Source organism: Ciona intestinalis, chromosome 5 (assembly GCF_000224145.3).
Source record: "Ciona intestinalis chromosome 5, KH, whole genome shotgun sequence".
Taxonomy (NCBI): domain Eukaryota; kingdom Metazoa; phylum Chordata; class Ascidiacea; order Phlebobranchia; family Cionidae; genus Ciona; species Ciona intestinalis.
Window position 1 is genome coordinate 2,219,688 of NC_020170.2, and position 26,258 is coordinate 2,245,945.

Here is a 26,258-nt window from a genome sequence, read left to right on the forward strand (position 1 = left end):
CTTGTAATCCAGTGGTAATGGATTCAAAGCTCAACGCTGCTACCATTGTCAGCGTATTTGTCGTTAGGCAAGACACTTAACGGCAATTGCTCCAACCCAGTGGTCAATCATGGGTAATCCAAATTATCAGAGTACTTGATTTTGTAAATGTTCTTTGTTTACTACCAAACTGGTCGGGAAAAGACTAAACACTTGTCCCACCATACTATATATATTACTTATCATTAAATTCAAAGAATAAATACATAGGCCCATAGTAGGTTTGGGGAGATGGGACAACTTTCTTACTATGTTCTCGTCCCATTTAGTAGTAAACAACGAATATTCAATAAATTATGAAACCGTATCCCCACGACTCTCGTAGACCGTTGTTAATTGTTTAAAATACGAACAGGACATTTATATATTAGGTGCTAAAGGTGTCCCATCTTTCCCCACGCTACTATATACTCTAATACACATACGAGATACGAATGTAACTAAACTACTCCGTGGCGAAATGAAATTCAGAGACTTATTGTAATACACTGGTTACAGCATTGTTCTCTCTGACGCTAACATACCGTGCTAATAACACAAAGAAATACATAGGCCCATAGTAGGTTGGGGGAAGATGGGACACCTTTCTTACTATGTTCTCGTCCCATTTAGTAGTAAACAACGAATATTCAATAAATTATGAAACCGTATCCCCACGACTCTCGTAGACCGTTGTTAATTGTTTAAAATACGAACAGGACATTTATATATTAGGTGCTAAAGGTGTCCCATCTTTCCCCACGCTACTATATACTCTAATACACATACGAGATACGAATGTAACTAAACTACTCCGTGGCGAAATGAAATTCAGAGACTTATTGTAATACACTGGTTACAGCATTGTTCTCTCTGACGCTAACATATCGTGCTAATAACACAAAGCAGGAACAACCTACTACTCCATTGTTGTTTTATTGCTAATCTTAACGTCCACTCAAAAAAGACAACTAAACGTTCTGGTGACAACAACACTCGCTGTTCTGTACTAATTACTGCTCCAAGCGGTTCTGTAACCCTTTTGGCGTAAAGAAGTGCTTTATTTTTATAGTAGGGTGGGGGAAGATGGGACACCTTTAGCACATATCTAAACATCGTGATCGTGTTTTAAACATTTAACAACAGTGTTAAGAGTCGTGGGGATACGGTTTTTAATATTTTACTTTTTTTGTTTACTACCAAAGGAGACGAAAAGGTGTCCCATCTTCTCCCGCCCTACTATAGATATACTTCAGTGACCAAATACGATACTATGCTCAACCGAAATGAACCTCAAAGCATTAACCGATTACTATATCCGCTACGCACGAAACGCTTCTTGTATTTTACTCATAAAATCTTTTTTCACTATTTTAGATGTACCTCTTCCTGCTTACAGTTAGAAACGAAAACAACGTTTTGGATCTCACTTATATTTTATAACCACCACAAACCAAGAACCAAGTTGGGAGATCAGTCAAACAAGTCGCTCGTCGAAACTTAAGTAGTTCGCATGGTATTTGAACAACATCCATCCGAGATTGCGAGAACAGAAAATTCGAAGATGGGCAACTGAGAACCAGGGGAAATTAAAAGCAACTAAAATGGCAGCGAATAAAATAAAAGTGAGCGTGCCAATTTTTTTTAAATTCGAAAACACTGCACGGCATTCATGACGGCGCCATTTAAATTCGGCAGCCGTTGTTGGTCGTGCCTGCGTTTTGAGTTAGTATTTCTTGACTTCTTGCTTTTGTACTCCACCACTGGTGTGGTTCTTCTCAAGGTGGTCAGTATACTCTTGGTATGGCGCTTTCGTGAGTGGCTGGTCACGCCATAGGTCAGGCGTAAGGTAGCTGTAGGTCTTGGAGATAGCATTGAAGGTGGCCTTAGCTGAAGGAAAGTAAATAATGCCAGTTATTGCTGGATAAATTTTAGTGGAGTAGAATGGGACAGGTTTTTATTCCTTTCTCGCCTTATTCTACAATAAACAAAAGTAATTGCAGAATTAGCCCACTCCAAGAGGAAGATAGTAATTGGTAGTTTTTCAAAAACAGGATCAGGAAATATGGTTTTGGTTCCAACAGTTCCCTATATATTAAACCACTGTATTATATTTTAAAAAACAAAACAGATGGAGCTACCGAAATTTCCGAGTGTGGCGGTCTGTCCTCTTGCAGAAGTGTAACAATCCTCAAGACCAGCCATGCTCAACAACTTCTTGGGTACGGGAGCAGAGACGATGCCTGTACCACGAGGTGCTGGGATCAAACGTACGTGAACACTACCACATTTTCCATGAACCTTTGAATGCAATCACTCATTAATAACTAAAGCTATGTGGGCCATAACAAACCACACATGCCATACAATGCAACAATATCATACTGTTGTGCAGTAATTAAACTAACTTACAATAGTTTTAACTGAATATAACTTATTTATCCCAGCAGAGCTAGGCAACGACTGTGCATATACACAGGTGTAATACCTCATACACCTCTATGCCTTGCTTAAAGAGGTAAGTAATGGCTGAGAATTTTAAACCTATATGACCACTGCGTTGAAGAAACTGCTGTAAAGTGTCTGACTTCTCCCCCCCCCCCCCAAGGAAGGACACATTGCACCCACAAACCAATATAAGCACTTAACCTTTAGGCTAGGGGCAGGTACATTAACCACTGTGGCAGTTTAGGTCTTCCAGACGACAACAGTCAAATTAGAAAAACCTAAACCTAAAAGATTTAATATCAACCCAAAATTAGCATGATATAACCACTATCTATACCCACTTTGCATGGAACAGTATGTGGTTTTCCGATCTTGTTTCCCCAGTAACCACGTCGAATAGGGATGATGGAGAGCTTGGCGAGTGTAATCGCTCCACGAATAGCGGTTGCTACTTCCTTGGAACATTTGACACCCAAACCAACATGCCCGTTGGAATCTCCAACAGCAACAAAAGCCTGGTAGGAATATGAAAGTTATATATGTTGCAACAGGGAAAAGTTTAAAAACAAATATTAAAAATTATGCACATTAATGGAAAAACAAATTTGTCGTTTTGGGTCACTTCTATTAATTACTATTACTCCTTTCAAATATAATACACTAATTAAGTATATATAATCTTTTTCCCATGCCAGAAAATCTGCATGGCAACAAATTTAAACAGTTTTTCAAAACTTAGACAAAAGGTAGAATTCGTATTATTCAATTTGGGTCCCTTAGAGTCTAAAATATCAGTGTGCGCCACACACTGCACTACACCAACTTAGGAGGTTACATACTTAGACAACTTAACAGGTAAAGACAGATTCAATTCACAAGATAAATAAACCACCGTTCAACACCTTGAAACGTGTACGTTGTCCGGCACGTGTCTGCTTTTGTACGGGCATGATCTTGAGCACTTCGTCCTTAAGAGAGCTTCCGATCAAATCATCAATGATCCCAAACTCCTTGATTGGAAGAGAGAAGAGATAGATCTCCTCCAAGGACTTGATCATCCCATCTTTGACCAATCTTCCCAGTTTTGTTACTGGTACCCACTGTTTCAGGTAAAATTAAATTAGTGTCACATATCTAAATACAATACAGAATCAAATGTATATTATATAAAAACGACCCACTAGTGCTACTGACAAGGAGTAACATTATAGGCTTACTGATTATTGTAGATTACCAAGCTATAACTAATTTTCTGCTACTTAATAAGAAATGTCAATATCAGGATTTGTTTTATTTAGGTAGGCAGCCATAGCCTGAATCATGAAGCAATAGAAAAGGATTGTGAATTTTGACTTTTAGGGTTAATTTGCAAATAATTCTTTGAAATCGCTTGTAGGCTGATTTTTTCAAATTGCCTAAACATACCAGAAAAATGGTTATGCTGTCGAAAGTGGCGAATACCTAAATTTATCCTATGGAACAGACTAGCTAACTTAGTTAAAAAAAGAAACAACTCACAGATTTTTCATCTTCCTTTCCACGTCCTCTCCCTCTACCACGGCCTCTTCCTCTGCCACGACCGCGGCCCCTACCTCCAAATCCTCCTCGAAATCCTCCACGAGTTCCTGATCCACCGGCTGGTGCTGCTGCGTCCGCCATACTGGGATCAAAGAGATATTATATTGCTTGAGTTATAAATAGATATATATAAACATGGTTTTAAACACTTTTTAGCACTTTATGGCAATCCAAAGATTCCTGACTAGTAGTAGTGAAGAATTCTTGGTGCTAATGAAGAGTCTTCCCCCCCTCCCATCTTATTTGCTAACCACTAACCTGTAACTACTAACCCCCTAACCTAGGGGTTAGTGGTTAGCAAATAAGGTGGGAGGGGGGAAGATTCTTCACTAGCACCGAATTCTTTGTGGATTTAAAATATATTAAAGATACTGTTTAGCATCTGCATTTAATCTCCAACAGAAACACACAACAGGTCCTTTTTTATTTTATAAATTCAACAATAATATACACTAACATAACCATTTAAGGCTGTATTGTATTAATATTCTAATGAAAAGTCATTTTTGATTTAATTGCGTGTTAAGTTGATACTTATACAAATTATTACTTTATACCTATAATACGGATAATTGCTCTTGACAACTAATAACTAACCTTCACGAAACACCACCCATTTTAGAATAACTTTACAACAATTGCAAACTTATAGTTACATTATTTAACCTTCCCCGCCTCAGTAAAATGAAATTCATATCACAGTAAGTCAACCAAAGCTGAAACATTTAGTTACATCATCGGCGGCGGCATAGTATATTGTATGAATAACGCAGCACTTAAGGTATAGCAAGTTTACCACGCGTTATGTTTCGTAAAACATCCGCAAATAGGTATAATGAACACATATAGACCTTTAAATGTGTATTTATCTATTACTTACGTAACATGCTTGTATTACTAATGTTAAACTTCGATTAAAGCAGATAAAACTAGTAAAATAAAACAACCTGCTTACTTTTTGTGGTGATTGAAAAGATCTCTAAAACATTTTGTCTTCCTCACGTTAAGAATCACAAGGTGGCGGTATTTTTATTATATTTGATAAACAAGGGAGCTAGAATTGAAAGTTTGTAGAAATTTCGATAATTCAAGCCATAATACTGGGCCACACAGTTTTGTACTACTCTTAAAAGGTTAGCGTTATTTGTGTTCGTATGTTCTAGTGTGCAGGATATAGTAGGGTAAGTTGGGGAAATGGGGTAAAATGAGACACTTTAAATATCTCCTTTTACTGCTACCTAATGGGTGATAGACGAAATAATGGTACAGTATTACTCTACAGTATTCAATATTTATGTTGTAAGGTTTAAAGTTGGGTGTTGATAAACGAATACAACACTTTTAATTTTAAACTGCCAATGGCTTTATGATATAGTAGAGTGGGGAAAGATGGGACAGATTTTTATTCTATTTTCTAGTCCTATTTGGTAGTAAACAGAAAACATTTAAAGAATTATAAATCCGTATTTTCACAACTAACGTAGACCGTTGTTAATTGTTAAAACACGATCAGGATATTTGGATATTATGTGCTAAAGGTGTCCCATCTTCCCCCACTCTACTATACAGGCAAATGTATATTGCTCGGTGTTTCAAATCAATATTAATGCGCAAAAAAGTATATTTGCTTAAAAAAAAGTTATGTTTAAAGTTGTGCGCTCTTTTTTTGCCACTATAGTCTGACTATAGTGGAATACAGCCTCGCAAATGAAAAACATTAGTGCCGTTAAACCCTAACGGCAAACAACGCGTTCGTTTTAAAAAATACAGGTTTTTGAACTAAAAATATGATAGGAAACCGATAGTGATTTTAATTATCAATACTGTACATAAAACAGGTTCCCCTTTTGAAGTGTTGGGAATGGCAATCAATTGTTCAATAACAAACATACATATTAGACTTCTTTGTTCGCGCAAAAAGGGTAAAAATACCCACGGATCAGTATTGTGTCGTAAATACTCCTTCTAAAGTGAAAATGAAATATTTTATGTCAGATAATCAATTCATCGGCCGAATTTCGTTGTCACTCGCCATTGATTGACAATAAACGACGAAATGAGTTTCGTCTCGTCTGCTCAAAATGGTACGTGGTCGAATCTGTCGACCCTTTGGTTCACACTTTCTGTTAAATTGTATTAGATGGGAATTTCTACAACGTTTATTTGAGGCAGAGTAAACAAACGATATGTCATTGTTGTGTCTTGCTTATATATCGTGACATCAGTTTCCGCTGTCCCATAGTCGACCTGCTGCGACACCTGGTAAATGCTCAATTGCTTATTCACAAGACAGACAAGTAGTTTGGAACCTATCTTAATGCAATCGAACGGATAACAGCATCATTATTAATTCACGTGTTTACTCTGAATTCGACTTGTGTTTGTTTTAGCGTTAAATAATTTATGACTTTCTGTCTAGAACCGACAATGCAAGCAATAAAATACGAAGATCCGCAATTCGGCGTTTACTTCGCTTTTCAGATAACCACGATTCTTCATTTTTATTTTCAGTCAACACTCAGTAGATTCCCCCTTTATAATCCGTTGGCAACTCATAAAAATTCAAGTGCATGTCTGGCGCTGTAATCAACTATACAATTTTGTGATATCCGTGTAAAAAAATAACAAAAATATTGTTTATTAAGCCAATGCTTTTATATCATGGGTTAAAAGTTCCGCGATAATGTATCGCGGTATATGCTATCGATTCCGTGCCACGATTTCGCGAAATTCTTCGTGGGGTAGCAGGCGCTGGATAACCAATCGACGTGGAGTGTAACTTGTCATCATGCTACGTGATGCGGTGTGCGCTGTTGTTGCTACAGACTTCCCAATTCGGAATTTGTTTTCGTCGAGCGCGCTGTCGCGATGTTTGGGAATGCGACGCTTTGCCCTTCTCTTACTTTTCTCTCTGTTTACTTTCCGAACGCGGCCGCGAGGACCCGGGTTTGTTTGTAACGTCCAACACAGTGTGTTAACTGCACAAGAGTGATGTTTATTTTGTGGGTCTCGTTGGGTACAATGCTCCTCTCCATGATCGCTCCAGAACGCTTTATTGTTGTTAGGCTCTGTCGCCCGGACAAACAAGTTTAGTCGTCATTGGATCGGGAGCCTAATTTAAGTTACGAGGTATACCGCCTGCCCTAATTGATCATAAGAAGAACGGTTTTCAGATTTTCAACTTTGGAAATACCGCCTAGTTGGTGAGTTTATGTTTATGTTTCATCTCTATATTGTAAACAATATGTTATTTTAACTTTTCCCACAGTATGCTAGTGTGTGCGAATACCTTATTATTTTTTATTTTATCTTTTTTTTTGTTTATAAACACTTTTTATCAACTCTTTTTCTTAAAAAATATCCCGAAAACAAAAAACTGCTATAAAGTTACTTTAAATGCTAAGTTTTGGTAGTCTCAGCCAATACGGCCGGTTCAGTAATCTCAACTGCTGTTGCAGCCAGATTGTCACGTGCTCTCATGACCACGTGGTCGGAAAGCGCTCGCGCCGCTGACGAAACACAGAAGGGGATTAAATCGGCGACCACGATAAAAGCGCTTTACTTCAATAAACGGACATTTATGTATAATGAGGGCATGCTCGTTATTAGCATGGCAGAATAAAAATCGCGCCATTGAGCGGTCTGTGACGGCCAAGAATAATTCGTCCCAATTAAGCACATAAAACAACCATTCGCTCAGTGCATGGTCACATAAGATTAAACAAACAACCTTCATGCTAAAATTGCGCAACTACAGCACTCGTAACACGTCATCGATTGACGTCGCACTTCGTGTAATCGCCCACTATTGCTCTTTCATCAATAAGTAAAAAGTGACGTAAGGGAAATTGTTATGTCGTAACAAACAATTCGTTCCCGATTGATTAAAACAATATTTACCTCTACCTTTTCCAGCAAGTGAAAAAACTGTATCCACTTTTTTTCAGCTAAAATGACCTATTTTTGCGAAACGACTTTTACCAAAAAGGTCATCGACCGGAGACGTAAATACTTAGGGAAACGCCTGACCAGATGAATGAGTCGTCATGGCCATCATAGCATTGTGTCTTTGGTCGTTCAAACATATTGTTGTATAGAGCGAACATTCGTAACGTATTTACCAGTTTACTTATACAATGTGTTCCTGTGTTCCCGATTACCTTATAGCGTAATCGATAGGGGTATTTATTTAACAGGTTAAATTAAACACTTAACGACTGAGGGTACAAAAACAACATCATACTAAGAGATAACTCACAGCAATTAAATTTAGGATTTATTTCCTATAGTATGGTGGGGAAAGATGGGACGCATTTTCTTCTATTTTCTCGTCTTATTTAGAAGTAAACAAAGAACAATCAAAGAATTATAAAATGTTTCCTCACGACTCCCATAGACCGTTGTTATTTGGTAAAAACACAATCGGGATGTTTAAATATTATGTCCTAAGGGTGTCCCATCTTTCCCCACCCTACTATATATCTTTTAAAATATAGCAAAATTTACCGAATAACAAATTCACAACAATATCGGCGCGATTTAAATTATTTATCACTATATGGTGTATTTTGCCAATTAATGTAATTGGACTGACGCTTATATAGCTGCTGGTAAATATAACACAACGATCAAGCTGATAACGACAAATTGCGTTACGTAAATTATAGACCAGAAGTGTTGACTGAACTGGTTTTACGTGGCGATTTTAATTTGGTAAGACACTTTTTATATTTCACATAAAACCAAAGAATATCTTTGTAAGTAATCACCTAGGGCAAGAAGTCGGCTTGGTAACCATTTGATTTAGGGCACAAATCCGTGCTAAGGGACAACTAAGTAATTCACGTCCTATGCGCCTTTGTTTTGTCATGCTTTGTCGGTGGTTTCCGTTGCTCACAGTCGCAGCTTATAGCCACTGTTTACTTATAAATTGATAGAAAGTTCCGAGAAACAGGAGCAATGGTGTTGGACGGAAAACCACTCGACGATAGCGACAACGGCTTCTCGTAAACAAGGGAACACGCTTTGCCGTTTCACACGCTTTCCCGCTGTTGTATGCAGATAAGGCTACACAGATGTAGATAACCTGAAATTGCCACCTATGTAGGACTTCGTGCACAGAGAAAATATTTAAAATGTTTTCTGTTTGCGCTTATTGGAACATAACAGAATTTACCGTAACCGTGTCCACCGCGCATGTATTGGATTATAACATTGGTTTGGGAAAATCCAGGATCAAATCTGGCTACAATGCCTTATACGAGAGCGATTTTTTGTTTTCTTATGCGATCATATCGAATGTTCCGGAACGTCCTAAAGTAAAGGAGGTTATCTGGCAGCGAGTTAACGTTTAACAACTTGTTTACTCTGTTCCGCAGCATGTTTTGTCGTCCGCTCTCGATCCATGGGAAACAAACAATACCCGAGAGATTGGTATTTGTTATGGCTATACGCCGATCCGGTTTCAGCCGGTTTGAACCGGTACTTCGAATCGGTCGTGCCCCTTAAACCAACAGTGAGTCAGGATCACCTGATTTATTGGGAGTATAAGAGTTGCTAATGGCTAACACCCAGACAGGGGTCTGCTTATTTTCGAGCTGAGCGTGCTTCAAATGTGTTTTGGCAACTGTGTAAACAATGTTGGTGAGATCGTCGCCGCAAAACGTCTGTTTCCCGTAAATCGCGCCTCGTCGTTGAATAGAGGTCCGCATACACACTAAAAGCTCAGTGACACGGGGTTACAGCCATATAAAAGACATGATGACGTAGCCAAATGTTTCGGTACGTGACGTGCGACATCACATGTAATTTCTCCAAAGAGTCTAGTTTGAAATGATAAATGACATGTAATTTCCGCTTCCAAGGTTCAATGTCCGAATTACCGTCTTTGTACTGAGCAATCTTAATATAGGTTCACCGTGTTATGTGTGCGTTTTCGCACCGCAACTAAAACATCGTTAAAGCAGTCGGCCCTTCGATCCGGGTAACAAAATTTACGCATTTGATTTATGGCACTCAACGGTAGTTCCTCACACTCGTTATTAATTTTTTGCTTACAAAGACTTAGCGCATGCCTAGTTTATAACAACCTATAAAATAAACCAAATTACTTAAACATTTCTTAAAGGCAAGTAAACTAAATGAAAATCATTGAAATTGAAAATAGCGCATCTGTCGTTACCCCGAATTAATTTCTACCACACGGTGCCAGTAAAGAGCCGTGCCCATGTGGACCAGGATTTTGTTTGCTAAGATTACGCATCTTGCCGCATATAAGCCTAACATAAAAGTTAAATAACTAGAATATATTTATTATGAAACTGTCCAATGGCGTAATGTAATAAAGTTTAAAATATACTTTAACTCATAGGCGCATGCTCATTTTCAGAGTTATTGCTTTTTTGACATTTTTTCTTTTACATGAATTATGTCCGCTGTCCATATATTGTGGACTTCAGACTAAACACGCTGCGGGTACTAGCTTATCGATTTCGGTTCAAAGGTTGTCCCGCTTTAGAATTATTTATCGAAAAGTGTAACCCCATTTTCCGGTGGTTACAAACGGTACCAGTATAAACATCCGATGCAGATTGGCTGCGCGCACCAATTCACACGCGATTACTCATTTGTATTGCGTCCCTTCACTCGCTGGTTTAATTCTCGTATCTTTTGCCTGACCTGCGCTTTTTAATCTGGATTCCATGAAACGGATAAAGAGTAAACGAAATCAACGAAACTGTAGATTTGAAACCTTTGTATTATGTGTATTATAATAGGGTGAGGAAAGATGGGACATCTTTTCAATCTATATTCGCGTCCCATAAGATAGTAAACAAAAAAACAGTCACTAAATAACAGTCCCCACGACCCCAAAGACCATTGTTAATTATTTAAAACAGATAAGGGTATTTGGATATTATAAGCTAAAGGTGTTCCAACTTCCCCTACATTACTATATCAGAAAATAGGCGAAATAATTTTTAAGAAATGTTAATGGGAAAATTGAGGTAAATGTGTACTGAAGAGAATATAATGGACTCAAAATGTCTGTATACAGATTTAATGTTTGAGACACCATTATGATAATTTAAAATCATTAATAATAAAACATCGTCGGCCTCCTGTAAATTAATATTGGTTCATTTTTCTACCAAACAACAACAACAGTAAATCGGTTTAACTAACTCGGTCCATACAAAAGTAAGGATGTGTCATTCGTCTTGTCAGCAATACAGACACGTAAACTTTTTAAAGGTTAATAGAAGCTCACCACGACTAAGTAGGTGCTTCTGTGACGTCACTAATCTGTGATGTCATAAATCACAAACGTGAAAATAGAAACAACATCCGTCCTAGCTTTGGGATCTAACGTCAACAACTTACGTCACAATACTACTGGCACTTCCGGTTTGCTGAGTGCAGCGAATATGACAGATGTCACGTTCCTGGGACAACGCCAATAGAAACAGCGAATGACGCAGCGCTGGTCACCGGCTATACATAGTATTTCTTGGGCGGGAAGTTTTCTTACAAGTTTCGTTTCCGCCTCATAAAAGTAAGACGTATTAACGCCGCTAAACGCAAGCTTTTTAAATCTCTATATACACGTTTGTTGCTACCGGTATCGAGCGCTTCCGTTTACAAATATAAACAAATAACAATAAACAAGTGTTTACTGATACGTATGTGTATTTTCATTGTAATGTTTATTTGTTATTTCGTGGTGGTACGTACTTTTGGTCAGGCAGCATATTGAATAGTCGTATAGATTAAAATGAACGGGGAATTTGCACATTCCTAAATTAGCTGCGTAACAATACGATTGACGAGTCACCTAAAATGGCAACCATGAAAGTCTGGCTTTTTTGTGCAGCAACTAAAAAAAGATAAGCGCAAACTATCAATCGCTATATAGTGATTAGTTTCGGGCAAAATCTGTTTTCTAGTTTCCGGCACGTTATGTTAATTAAACTAAACCGTTTACTGCAAATTTAGGCTTAAAACATCTTAAGTTAACTTCCAAGATAATTAAAACAATTTCCTCCAGTTATTATTATCCATACTTGCTTTACAGGAAAAGGAAAATGGACTCTGGCACTTCCCTTACAACTGACGAAGGTATAACTTGACCTTATAATATAGTTCAGTACATCCGGTGACCTAAACTTTGTGGGCTATAAACGAACATCTTATATGGCGCGGGTTAGACAAATTTATGACGTTACGGAAGCGTCATTTCTTTGTCCAATCATCGTTATGTTTTCACGTTAAACCAATGTTTCTCGGTCAACGTATTATGACGTCAGAATGGGATGTGACGTAAGCGGTGTCCATCCGTGGACAGAAAATGTGACCAAAGGGAGAGCAAAATAAAATGACTTTTATGTTTTTTAAGGCACGAGTGTTATTCACCACGTATATGTAATCCAACGAATTAGTTCCAGTGGTGTATTACTCAATATCTGTTTGCTCGCTTCAAGATAGTAAAAAAGGTTGTAGCTTCAAGCGCCATTGGACCCTGAAATCAGAATTTTGGTATATTTACAATCTTGTTTTCGCAGTTAAAAATTCTTTGTGTTGGCCAGTTGTCGGTAGCCAGGGATCCAAGATTATTAGCTAGTTGCGATTTAGATTTCTGACTTCTCATTATTGTTGTATGGAAAAGACTGTTTGGTGTTTAGTGTTTATGTTTTGCAAAACAGATTGGTCGCTGTGTGTTGGATGTTTTCCTATTCGCCGCCCACTGAGTGTTTGGGTTGTTATGAAGTGTTAAACATTTCACCGCAAGAGCTTCACGAAGGCGTTTCCACTTCGGAAAATGTGTTTCGACGTCGAGGCGTCTTGAAGTTTCGAACTTACCTAAGAATAAAGTAGCGAATACTCAACATAGTGTGGTCAACTAAGTGACGTTAGGATAAACGCTTTTGAGTGGCAACTGCGCAAGCTGAATTCGGGCTTTGTTTTTTTTTTGTTTTTAAGTTGCGTGGTTTATGGGTAGCAACGTATTTTCTATTGTTGTTTTGCAGTAGTGGTTAAAAGTAAGAGAAGGGAAACATTGTACTGGTACGGCATCGACAAAAACAGGTTTCGTGGTCAGAAAGAAACTTTGTTTTTCGCATTTCGTGAGGTAATGGTCAAAACGTGAAGGCAGGGAATTTTTTTGCTTGTTTGTGATTGACGCCTTGAAGAGAGATAGGCAACTTGCGTTCATATTAGCGAATAAAAAGGAGTGCGCGGTTACATGTTTTTACATCGTGTTTATCACTCATGGGAGCTTGTAAGTTTGTCTTGTACTAAACTGGGTATAACTCCCAAGCGTCGTCGAACATTCGTGCCTCTTGGCCGTGCCAATTTAAAATCGCAAACGCGCAGCTAAACAGTTGTTCAATATGTCGTGTACAGCAAGAGCACTTATCGAAATGTTATGAAATATTAATCATATTTAATAAACTGGTTAAATCGAAACCTGAATTGTTTCTATCAGTAAACGAACGCAGTCGGGCAAAAAAAAGAGAAAACGTGGAGCGTGTGAGAGAATTGAGAGAAAAAGGCGCTAGTTGCGTATACGTAAACATGTGTGAGAGAATATACCGCGTCGATCAGATTAAGCGACGATGTATATACCTGATGTGACATAGTGAACATAATTAGAACAAACATTTGTTCAGTTTTGCTTTTTCAGTTTTAGACAAAATTATTTTTTAGCAGTAAATAAGGCAGAGTCGTTTTTTTTGTTTGCGACAAAGCGCAAGGTAATATTTTCGCGCGGACGAGCAGGTATTTTATTAGTGATGTGTCTAGTTTTGTTCAAAAAATTCTCATGATTCGTTGTCGTTATGACAAGTTATTGTGGCCGCGAACAACACGTATATTTGTTCGGTGAATCACTGCTATACTTGCACGCACTACATTTGCATATGTGACGTTGTGCAAGAAAACGCATTGTTGTTTTGTCAACAAGTGGCTAGGTAGTAAACAAGCGCATATACGCAAGCGTTCCCGACCAATAAAGGTATATACTGCGGGTGATTCTACATCCTGGCTTGCCCCAAACAACCAAAAGAGAGTTTTAAATAGAGCAAGTGCGATCAGGCTTTCGGTTGCTACAATTCAAGTTTAATAGATGTACCGATTGTGCCCGGGCACAAAGAAAGGGTTATTAACGGTCGTTGTTGTCGAGGCAGCCATACCGGATGTATGTTTGCGAGGTTTACATAGCGGAGGGCTGAGGATACCGATATAGCGCTACTGTTTGTAAAGAATCGGTTTGTTGAGTTTTCGTCGCTTTGTTGCTTGATAATTCGCTTTCTGATTGCCACAAAAGCGATTGCGACAACAATAGTTGTTTGTGTTATTGTGCGGAAAGGCTTGGGTAAGCGATCCGCGGCCGTTTGAAAACAAGGCGCGTCCAGAAACGAAACTCAATATCGAGCGTGTTTTTAATAGCATAGCTTTGTCGGTGTACGACAATAGTTTTTTTTTTGGCATCGGAAAATTGACGCGGAGTGGTTGTGTTTACGTCATATACTTGCCCACGCATCGTAAGTGTGTACATGGACAAAATTCAATTGTGTTTTTCGCGGTCTCCGCTCCGCCAGCCATCTTTAAGCTACAGCGTCGGCCAGTTAGTAGCTTGTTTACTTCCCTCTTTGCGGAAGTTGAAACACAAGCTGGAGTAATATGGATGCAGACGGTTTGGAAAACCTCACTCGAAGCCACTGCACTAGACTGTAATGGCAGTTTTTCTTGTTGGCTGTTTTAGTTTTCGACTTACAGGCATGCGTTTTTAAAAAAGGATTCGTAAAATTTTGTATAAGGTCATGAGATGTCGTGGAGACAGCGAGACTGGTATCGCCAGGTATGCAAACATAAACCTCGCGTGAGAGACCGTTGCAGTAAGCTCTAAACTTCGTTCGTGGTTTGGGCTAAGTTTATCTACCAGCAGAGATATAGCGTGCAAGGCCTAAGGTGTTACTCGTTCAAAACCCGATTCACGAAAACGAGAAGTTTTTTTACCAAAGTTTTTGTTATTTTCGGGAAAAAATCTCTCGCCTTCGCGTATATAAACGTCAAGGTCGGCGCTACTATGTCAGTCTGGCGTTCTTGCCGGGAGCGGTCGTAGACAACTGTATGCTAAATAATATTTTCATTCGAATTGCAGGCAATTTTTCAGTATTGTGTTAATTATCTGGATTTTAAAATCACAGCGGACGCACAAGTCCCTTCGAGCAAAGAAATAGAAGAGCCAATTTTGCTTACTCAGACCGAGTACAGAAAAGAGAATCGACGGAGAAAGAACGGCGCTAAACCCCGCAAGATAGTTCACACCGAGTCGAGCTCAGGCGAGTCGAAAAATAAGAATCTCGACTTAGTCCTTCAGCGAGTTTTTAAGAACGCTGATTCTGAACATTCAAAGATGATCGACATTCATGAAACACTGGCGATCTCGCATCACCAGAGTCCGAAAACGTTGGGAGCATCATCCACCTCTCCGGGATCAGTCGGATCCCCCAGCAGTATATACAGTAGTGAGCGACCTGAAGAAACATGCCAGGTGACCAGGAGCCCTGAACCTTTTGTCAGAGTCCGACCACGGAGCAACGGATCGGAAACAGGACCTCCCCTCTATGAAGCAACAGTTCAACACGGTCGTTCCTCCTCCAGTGAAGGCCTCATTTCCAGAGAGCAGACAGCCAGCTCTCCTGGCAAAGAAACAACAAAAGCGGAAATATCTGGGACAAATTACAACCACGGAAACATGGATTCGGCGGTTCATGGCACTCCATCAAGCTATTCAAGCCCCACTGAGGAAATGAACGGAGTAAACAATCCCCTCATGCTACCGACGATGGTGCCATCCACCAATTCAATCATGTCTTCGTCCATGTTACCCATCATGGCGGTTCCCGAACAAAACAGTCGTTTCGCCGAAAAACAGCCGAAACAGCCGGTTATTAGGCACGAGCGTTTCAACGGTCGCGGTATTATCGGTACCAGTGGTTCCGCAGCTCGTTTAACCAGTACCCCTCCGCCAGAAGAGAGGTCCCAATACAAAAGGCCCCCACACACATACCCCGCATTAATTGCATCAGCTATTTTGGACAGTCCCGGGCATCTAATTACCCTACGCGGTATCTACGACTACATCATGAACCACTTTCCCTACTACAAGTACTGCCACGATAAGTCGGCATGGCAGAACTCAATCCGTCACAATCTCAGTCTCAACCAGTGCTTTGTAAAAGGTAAGCTAACCCACTTCAATTGTTTCCCGCTTATCATGAGGCGCGTTGGTATCATTCCCCACGTTTTCGCCATATGTCACTCAGCGCACTTAATATGGTTGGAATCGTTACTTTGCTACGCGACACCTTCCTCTGCTCTAAGCAGAAACACCTCAGCGGCCCATGTGGAAAAAGCAACTGCTTTTTCCAGTTGCTAAGTTTGGTTTGTATTTGGAATCTTTCAGCCTAGATTTAGTTAAAAAAACATAAATCATTGTATTGTGTTTTCTATATTATGTTTACGCGGCAATATAGAATATTTGCGCTCCGGAAACGGCCCTACTTATTCATTCTGCATGTGACAAAAACATGGTTGCGAACCGCGTAGATAAAGCTAATTGTGTGTATGCATATTTATGTGTCGGAAATCGGGCGATATTCAAAACAATCGAAGTTCTGAGAACGCCATGAATTGAATTCGGCATGAGTGGAAAACAATAGCCTGTGAATCAGTCGAATTGCAGCACAGTATATACGTACACTCACTGCGTGACTGGGCAAATACTCCCGTTCGGTCCTGTTTTCGCGCGTACGGAGAATCGACCAACGTGAGTTCACGGCAGGGGAATAACCGGTTTATTTACTACAGTTCCGAGGTACGAGAACGCGGCCAAGTCAAATTATTGGACCATGACGAGAGAGGGCTTCGAGGAGTTCGGCAACGAGAACAGTTTCAAAAGGAGACGAAGACGAGGAGCAGCACTTGCGCCCATTTCCGCATACAAAGCTAAAAAATACCAAAACGAAGGTACAAACATGTCAACGATGTTATTTATTTCAGCAGCAGTTTGTAGCGCTACATCGGGCATCCCACTACTGCCATATATCATCTGCTGGCGGGTGTCTCCTATGTATAGGTTTCTATAGGGTTTGAATTACATTTTTCCGGATCTGTTTTGCAAGGCTGTGGCGTGAACGTTGAAACTTCGATATGATTGATAGACCGGCACTTCCAATTGCTGGTTTCGTGTTGCATGGCACGATAGTGGATGAAATGTTATGAGTGCTTACGATAGTTAACGCTACAATGGTGTAATTAATCACGTTCCCTGTGTTTAGGCAAGAACGGCGGGAAAACAAAACAGGCCCACAACGAATCGAACAAGCACGCTACGCCAGCACCGTCAGAGGCCACCACAGTGGCACAACAAGAAGGGGTGTACACGCTACCCTTCCCACCCCAGCTTATGGCGCTGAACCCTGGGGCTTGGGGCACACCTGATAACAATACGGGGTACCACCCTACTGAAGACGGCAAGGGCCGAAAACGAGCAGGAAGCCCTGGAGATAAAGATGGTTTAAAACACCCTAGGATGATGGTGCTTAAACAGGGTGATGGTCCAAGCTTAGGTAAGTTAAAAGTTTTATATTTTACATGGTTACCGTGGGGCGTTTACGACGTATGTGATGATAAACAAAGTTTCGCGCTCTTGTATCTATAAATACACATCGCGTGGGTAAAGTTCTAAACAAACTTTCTACTGAGCGGTCAGTGCGTATTAGCTTTGCTCGGAAATAGCTCGCCCTCTGCTTCGCAGAACAAACCGACGCGTATTCTTTCATAATACATGACGTTTGTTTGTCTCGTGACAGATATGGCTTGACAAGCAAAACAACATATAGCGTCATCACGAGGCCCGTAAACAATATTAGTAATGTTGTTGCTGCCCAGTGCCCAGTTTACACTGTGCGAAAGTGTGTGTTGTTATGATGTGGCCACGCGAGTGACTGATCACTGACCGATTTATGACGCAATAGTTATCACTCACCGGAAATGCTGGCCGGATGTTTTACGTAGCTTCTGCACTCACTTTTGTCATGGCGCAGACAAACACTCATCATGTTTACGTCACGGATTTCATGTATTGTTGCGGCGTGACAAGTGCGCGGGCAGAGTTATGCTCTGTTAGCACGCTATACCGTACTCTAAATCGTGCCGGCTATACACCGGGCCTTAAAACGGCACGACTGCGCTAATAATTTGCATTGAGCTAAATCAACACTCTTTGCAGGCGGCATTAAAAGCGACGAGCCCAAGCGGCCAAACTCGTTATCCTCCGTCGAAGACATGCAGGGTACGCTGAATAATTTTAGCAAATCGCTCCTAGATTCGTCCATGATCAACAAAGCTGCATGGAAGCGAGAAGGAGCTATCCCTGGTTTGCTACCAACCACCTCTCAGCAATGGATAAACGCTGCACAAAGGAGCTTAATGGGTAAGACACAACATTTACCTAACTCCCATTTAAACAAGCAGATTTTTAAACAATATTAATTCCAGCATCCACCGGTATGATGATGCCTTCACTTCAGCCCAGTGTCTCTGGTGAGAACGGTTACTCTAAAGCCTCCGGGTTCGAGGACGCGTATAACGAAGCGCCCATCCTACTCGATAATATTGAGGTAATGACCCGTAGTAGCCCCGCTTTGGAAGTCTAAGCTCTTAATCTAACGAACTAATTCCTACAGATTGGCAGCGAAGTGACGATCAGGTACGATACCAGCGAAATTCCGATCCACCATTTCAGATGTCGTTTCTGTCCATACACTTACGTCAGCAACGGTTCGCTTCTATTGGAGCAACACGCGAGGCTCATCCATCAGGTGGAGCTTACCAACGCAAAGGCAAAGGCTGTGGCGGCAGCGGCGCTCGCAAAATCTCAAGAAGACCGAATGGCTGCCGTTACTGCATCAAAGCCTAAAGGTGGGTGGTCACATTCGCTGATAATTCAAGGATAATGGTGAGTAATGGCGGACTAATGGTTCTGTTTTGATAGATACGGCCGACAGGATGATGACCCTACAGAACATGGTATCTGGCATGTCGCCGAGATCAGTGATGGCCGCCGCCCAGTCAGGCGCTCAAAGTATTTTGGCGGCTGCTCAGGCTTCAGGTACGGCAGCTGCATGTAACCCTTACGTCGACGAGAGATCCGAAATGTTAACATATAGTACGTATTCCTTTTACAGGCAACTCCGCTGCTCAGTTTCCATACTCCGGTCGATTCGCCAGCGGGCTCTTGGACGAGTCTATGATCCGATCATTGGCCGAGCAAGTAAACAACCAACAGCAACATGCCGATGCGACCGCAGAACACCAGAATGGAATGGACGCTTATGCTTATCAGCGACAACAAGCACTCAACACGATCCAGCAAGCAGCTTCTGGTATGTGAGCGACCTATACCATATATAATACATAGGGGCTTTGAATAACAACAATAACAACAACAGGTGCTTCGGCTGTTACACCGAGTCTGCCGCAAGAACAACTTCGACTTTTCTACCAACAACTAGCAATGCAGAATCCTTTCCTCGCCAACTCAGCAAATTCAGCATTTGCTGCTGCGGCTGCAAATTTCCCCAGGCAGATGCCTTCGCCTGATATGGAGCAAGCCTCCCAGCTTAAAAACCTTTGGCAGTATCAGCAAAAAATCCTCGAGCTTTCACAGATGAAGTCTGGGCAAAGGGAAGGGTCGAAATCGCCGGAAAAGCGACCAAGTTCACAGCCAGGTTTGTAACAAAACTTGCCAAGTATTAGGTGTAATTTGTGGCGGAAGTTTTATGTTTTTCTTTTTCTCAACCGCAGAAAATAGATCTCAGCCAAGCGCTACTTCACCGTGCAGAAGCCCAGCTTCAAATCCGGATGTCGACGCAGAGTCGAAAAAGAACATTCACGCTTGGGTAAGTGTCGAATTCACTTAAAAATAACACTGCATGATACAGGTTATATAACATTCCAATTAATATATGCAGAAACAGTGCGGTCGTTGCGACTTTACGGCAAAAGGCGTTCACGGACTCGATCTACACTACCGGAAGGCCCATGCCTCCTCCGAGGCAGTGACGTCATCGAGTGCGAGTTATGGCTCTGACGTCATGCCCTGTGGAAGATCGGCTCCGAACTTGGAGTTATCAACGTAAGTGGGATGTGTTTACTTGCCTTTGATCTAAGGGAGTTGATTTCCCGTGGGATGCCCGGTTATGTTGGGCGGCATGTTAATGGCGGATAAAACTGGTTGTAGCTTTAATCAGGGTTAACTTGGACCGACTTGCTACCGCGCGAAGTACAACAGCCGTTAATTGGCGAGAGCCGTTATACACATTGCAAATAGCTTGCCTCTATATAGATTCCCTGCTGCTTATGCGGTTAGCGTTCCGTGCGAGGATACATGCTATCGCGAGGCCAATTAGACCGCTGAGCTCCGCTTATGCGACTGGATTTATTGTGTAAACACGGGGAGACAGACGGAGACAATCCAGGACTGCTGCGCCGTAAACAATCGATTGATCTTCGTGAAAGTTTCATTACAAAACTCTGGCAGAACGCCAATTTTAATGGGGCCATTTCCCGTCGACTATCGACACTGCGAAACGTAAATAAGAAATCGCGCCCTTGTCAGCGAGATTGAAAACAGAAATTTCGCTCCTGTCATGCTATCTAGATGGAGTTTAAGTATTTTAAGTCGTCAACATCATTCTCACGTGCTAGTTGCGTCATAGCATGGGCGAAACACAACGTTAAAAAGAATTGCGCAGCTCTTTGTTACGTCACAGATAAAAACTGGTAAACAACTTGAAGGAGAGACATTGTTGAGCACTTACATTACGGAAACACTGCTACAAAGTATGTAGGAAACACTGACCCGTGCGGATACAAAATAATATCGGTTTCCGTATTATTCTGGTTACTGCGAAACTTTAAATTTGTTTTTGTTTCGCTTGTCCAGGTCAAGTGTCGCGTTATCTCTTATAGGCCTTTAGCTAACTGAGATAAACAAGCGGGAATTCTTTTGACCGAGGGCAACCTTTATCACGTGAGAAGAGCTATTGTGACGCACATAGCTATGCTTGTGGCGACGACCGTTGACCGAAATGTTTCGGGTGATGAGAAAAACGTTTTTACACGAAATCGTCTCGGGAACTGTGAATTCCATCAAAGCAAACGGCGTCTTCGCGGTCGTTTCGACAATAAGTTATGGCGAGTTATCCGATTACGCAAGTGGTACGAAAACCCTCCGATTGTTTGTTTTATCGAAACATCGCCTCTGCGATGATTCAGTCGCTGTTTTTGTCTACTCCATCGCGTGCTGAGAGTTCCCATCCTGTCGGTGAGTAACAAATCACGGGGGGAGCTATCATAACGTTCGGTCTGACCTTGCAATTGTGTACAGGGCAGAACATGTTTTTTTCCGCGAGGAGAATTGGGCGTGTAAACAACCTGTAACTTGTTCTCTTGTGACTCAGTGCACAAGCGTTCCAAGTGACGCAGCCAGATAGCTCTTTCGCAATAACAAGAACTGTAAAAACATCGACAGCATTCCAATTGTTTTCGACCACCGAGACAGCATATCATTCTCGTAAACACTATTTTCGTCATCTGTGGTTAGATTACACATTTCGTAAATCCGAAAAGCGCGATTTCCCCAAGATCAATCGTTGTTTACTGGGATTTTCACCCACCGGAAACAAAGCTCCGCCATTTGGTTACGTCCGATCAGCCACTGCTGTTGCGGAACCATCACTCCGCGCCTCGGGAACTTGCACCTGGCTGCCGTGGGCGGAGCTTTGGGTGATTGACGGGCGCTTCGCGTGCGAAAGCCGGCTCAGTCGTAAGCTAAACACTCAGGCAAGTTACATCACGAAAATAAACATCGCACGCGAGAGATTCGGCTGGTTCGCACGCAACTTGTGGGCCTGCTGCCCCGGGCTGCTTATCGCCGGCTATCAGACCATGTTCAATTACAAATCCAGACAATGGTATTGGCGCGTAAACAAGAGCCGTCCAGGTCCGTCCTCGGGGGTGATTTGGGCGCCCAAGGGATTCCGGCGCATAATAAACAATATGTTTGATAAAGGGTGCGCCCAATTCAGGCGCAGGAATTGCAAAGTCATTCTCATTAGCATGGAGACGGTGCGGTCGCGGAACGAAAATATGAATCAGTCATGCCGTGATTAAAACGGGCGTGGTAGGAATTTTTTACATTGTCATGAACAAACAATAAATTATGACAAATTTAGCCTCGTCATCTACATTTTACGTTTCTATACAAAGTTTAAATTTCTGGGAACGGCGGACATGAAATACCATACGTGTAATTCGTATAATACCTTAAGTGTTAGTCGTAAAAATGACATTTCGATTTCCTTTTCTCACATGGAAGTTACCACTATGGTGGGCGGTACTTTTCGCGTAATCGTTCGGAATGTAATTGCTAAATTTACCAGCGGGCGGCCTGACTGTTGGTATGAGGTCTCTGCCGAACATAAACATTTCGTGCGAAGGCTTTGTACCAATCGAAGCGAGGTTCGGCGCTTAATGCGACCGCTTGCGTGACAGCGAGTAGTAGGCCGATTTAGCGTGGTCGGGGAGAGAATAATAACAACATGGCCGATAGGGTGTACTGCTCACACGCCCTTATAAAAGATATACAATTTTTATAGACTGCCCATTGTGAAAAAGATTAAATTTTAAACGGATCACACGCTAATTGTATACTGATTAAAGGTTTTAGCAAATATGCAACAATTAAATTAATATTTGGTTCAGCGGGTATACGTTACGAAATCGTGTGTATACTTGTTTTGTCAACACAAACGGAATATTCCAAAATTCCCTCAATGTTATAGTGCATCAAATTAACCGTGACAGCAGCGCTAATGGTGATAAACCGAAACAGCATTCTTGCCCCTTTTATGGTGCTTGCGGTTCAATTTTAATTATGTCCGGATTATTTATTGTTGTCCCACACAATTCGGAAAGCGACACACGCCAGTTCTGCCGAAAAATCCGGGCAGTCGGATCCATGCGAAGTTGCTGTATAATTATATCGAATTTGACTGTTGAACTTTTTACTTCCACTCATCTTCTGAGTAATCGATATTCGAGTTATGCGGTTTCTGTTGATCGTTTGAAAAATGCGCTGCTTGCGTGCGAGCGTTCGCGTGACAGTGCCCACCGCCGCCATCTTGTAATTTAACCCGCTTGTTATTTTGTTTACGTTCGGCCCGCGGTGGCTCGTCCTGTCTCTTCGTTTTCCCCGCCACCCCACCCATGCTCTCTCGCGTGCTAAAGACAAGCCACTGTGGGTGTGCGGGCACGAGAGGTGCGTTGTTGTTGGTGCGTGCGTGTACTTGAAACCCACTTAGTCATTTGACGTCACTCTGAGTAATAGTGATTGGATTTATCCCGGATCAAGCGCGACAGATTCGCCGCGGCTCATCGGCCAACAAAGCGGGCCCAGTCCGTCGATTTCGGCGACTTTTATTTAAAAGTTCATCAAAAGTTAATTCGCGGATGAACTTTTTCATTTAACCTTTATTTATAAAAAGGTGTGAGGCTTCGCCTTTCCGAACCTGCAGGTGTTTGGTACAAATGTCCCGCCCAACGTGGCAGTAGATCGAATTATCGCATCACTTCGTCAAAGCGAAGATCGCGTGCAATCGCGCCGACCGCACTCTGAATACCAGAACAGATTTCCGATATCATGACGTATATTTTGCGGTTCGTGGCCGCGGAAAGGTCTCTGTACTGACATGTAAACCGGCTGGTTACTATATCCAGACTCCGCCACTGTCTTCTTGCTTTCGAGTTTCTTTTTGACGATTTTTCGGATTATCGTCCGAGATAGCGAGCAACTACAGTTTTGCGTGAGAGATTATTGCAAATGATTGTTGCCCGACACGGCCGCGCGTCACATGTTCGAAAGGGGCTATTTAAAGCGCCTCCGTGGTGAGCGAGCGATCCAAATACGGCTCGCTGGGCGAAACGAGCGATTAGGTCGTCAAATAAATAACGCGAGCCGACGTAAACAAACGCAGTCCTGCGGCAGCAGTCCCTCTCACGCGAGCAAAGGCACAGTCACGCAAGGTGAGCAGAGCGGTGCCGGCGAGCGAGGGAATCGCTATTATTATTTACATTTTGCGGTGGCCCGACTTCGCCTTCGCACGCTACCAGCGAGCAAGCCGACAAAAGACAATGGATTTTGTTTCCGCAGCAGCGCACAAAACAAATATTTGTTACTGTTTAGACTGCGGGTATGTTTAACATTCGGTAGCCTTACCCCACAGAGCGTACAGCACCCATAAATAATTCATACCAACGAAGACATATTTATTATCCTGAATTCTTATTTTTCAGTACCTCGAGCTCAGCTACCGAAAAAGTATCCCCGAATAGTTATGAAATGAGCTTCCGCGATCAGGTGAGACGTCTAATCTATCAATCTATTGTAATCCGTAAATCACTAAACGTGAACACAACCCCAAATACATATCCTTTTTTAGTATGATCAATGTTAATACCCAAGTATATACAAATTTTCAATTAACATTTTTTGTTCATTTTTTTACTAAAGCTACTTATTTTTTTCCAGCAATGTGATAGCCCGCTCACGTCATCAGCCTACCCCACCCCGCCACTTTCCAATTCCCCATCATACATCAAGAAGAATTTTACTCCGTTGGATTTAAGCGGTGCCGAGAAAAACCTCGTCGACAAGAATACATCGTCCACTCAAACGTCACCCGCTGCCTCTGACGTCAAATCACGCACGTGTCGTCATTGTGACGTCATATTCGGTGATGAGATGATGCATGCCCTACACATGAGCTGTCACGACAAGACAGATCCATTCAAGTGCACGATTTGCAGCCAGAAATGTCACGAAAAATACTATTTTAACGTCCACCTGCTACGAGGGCTCCACCAAACGAATAACGGCGGGCAAAGCGAGTCGTCGCAAGAGGTCGCAACAGAGGTTGTGAACCGGGAAGTGACAGAGGGTGATGCGCGACGCAGTCGTTCCAACAGCGCCTGCAGTGATGCACGGTAAACTAAAATTCATCGTCGGCTTCACGTTTAACGTGCAGAGAACAAAATATTGTGGTGACACTGTAATATTCGCTCAATGATGTTCCATGACAATCACAAAGAAAACTTCATATCGAAACAGCAAAGCATCTTTTTTTAATTAAGCCGTTGAGTAGTGCATGCTGTCTCACCGTGCTTTGCCGCTATACCGCAAAATCAGTTCCGCCAAATTTTCCTAATTTCTATTTCTTTTGATCGAATTATTTCGTCGCGAAATTCGCCAATTTATTCGTTCCCGCAACCCTGCTCATTATTTATTTTTGCATTATGTCACATGACGTCGCTTTTTGTATACCATATACGACACCTATGGCTGCATACCAAACAAAATGCAATTCAATTTGTTGGTCGTTCCCTATTTTTTTTGCTCTGTAATTTGTTCCGCACGCGCCTCCTATTAATAAGTTTTGCCATATTTCGTTTCCTGTAAGCTTGCATGACACAATTGGCGTAGTGTATATATACATCGGGAAGAATAAATTGAACTGCGAGACTACTTGTTTTGTGTTAAACTAGATGAGCATACTCGGTGACTGTTGTAATGAAATCAATTGCGGTTATCTAGATGTGTTAGATCTGCATATAGTAGGGTGAGTGAAGACAGGACACCTAAAGCACATAATATCCAAATATCCAAATCGTGTTTTAAACAATTAACAATGGTCTATGGGAGTCGTGAAGATACTGTTTTATAATTCCTTGACTTTTCTTTGTTTACTAAAAACGAGAAAACAGAATAAAAAGTGTCCTATCTTCCTCCACCCTATACCATATAGATATTTGATTAAGAAGTCCGGAGTTAAAATTAAACCGTTATAGACAAAGTATTTTCTGTTCAAAAGCCAATAATTTTCATTGTACTAAAAATTTACCAAGTTCAAACTTAATGAACAATTGGGTTTTCACACGCTTAATGAACAATTGGGTTTTCACAAGTCTTTAGTCGACAACGAATTTGGTGCACTCTAAAACCAAACAATATTGTAAAAGCTAAAATAACATTTTTTTCGGATAAATCCCTGCGTTATAATAAGGTTCACATATTAAAAATAGTAAAC

At 41.4% G+C, this 26,258-nt stretch overlaps 2 protein-coding genes across 8 annotated transcripts; one reads left to right on the forward strand and one right to left on the reverse strand.

Annotated features, from left to right (window-relative positions):
- Positions 1 to 1,435: 1,435 nt before the first annotated feature.
- On the reverse strand, positions 1,436 to 5,143 carry LOC100178561 (40S ribosomal protein S2). 4 transcript variants are annotated; one of them, XM_009860329.2, is made up of 6 exons: positions 5,000 to 5,143; positions 3,985 to 4,126; positions 3,369 to 3,566; positions 2,808 to 2,981; positions 2,160 to 2,319; positions 1,436 to 1,908 (listed from the first exon to the last, which is right to left on the reverse strand). In XM_009860329.2, exons 2-6 carry the CDS (start codon positions 4,123 to 4,125, stop codon positions 1,745 to 1,747), a joined length of 837 nt encoding a protein of 278 aa, XP_009858631.1. In that variant the 5' UTR covers position 4,126; positions 5,000 to 5,143; the 3' UTR covers positions 1,436 to 1,744. The 4 variants fall into 4 exon arrangements, with proteins under 4 accessions (XP_009858631.1, XP_004226053.1, XP_018667490.1 ...); XM_004226005.4 differs by having other exon boundaries at positions 4,992 to 5,010; XM_018811945.1 differs by lacking the exon at positions 5,000 to 5,143 and adding an exon at positions 4,925 to 4,985.
- Positions 5,144 to 7,121: 1,978 nt separating this feature from the next.
- Positions 7,122 to 25,696, forward strand: LOC778715 (transcription factor protein). Of its 4 annotated transcripts, none has more exons than XM_018811827.2 (15): positions 7,122 to 7,247; positions 12,119 to 12,162; positions 15,252 to 16,289; positions 16,918 to 17,076; positions 17,388 to 17,678; positions 18,341 to 18,544; positions 18,610 to 18,731; positions 18,798 to 19,032; positions 19,106 to 19,222; positions 19,299 to 19,496; positions 19,563 to 19,841; positions 19,918 to 20,012; positions 20,085 to 20,248; positions 24,469 to 24,532; positions 24,704 to 25,696. In XM_018811827.2, the coding sequence occupies exons 2-15, from the start codon at positions 12,129 to 12,131 to the stop codon at positions 25,160 to 25,162; spliced, it is 3,459 nt and encodes a 1,152-aa protein (XP_018667372.1). In that variant the 5' UTR covers positions 7,122 to 7,247; positions 12,119 to 12,128; the 3' UTR covers positions 25,163 to 25,696.
- Positions 25,697 to 26,258: the final 562 nt, after the last annotated feature.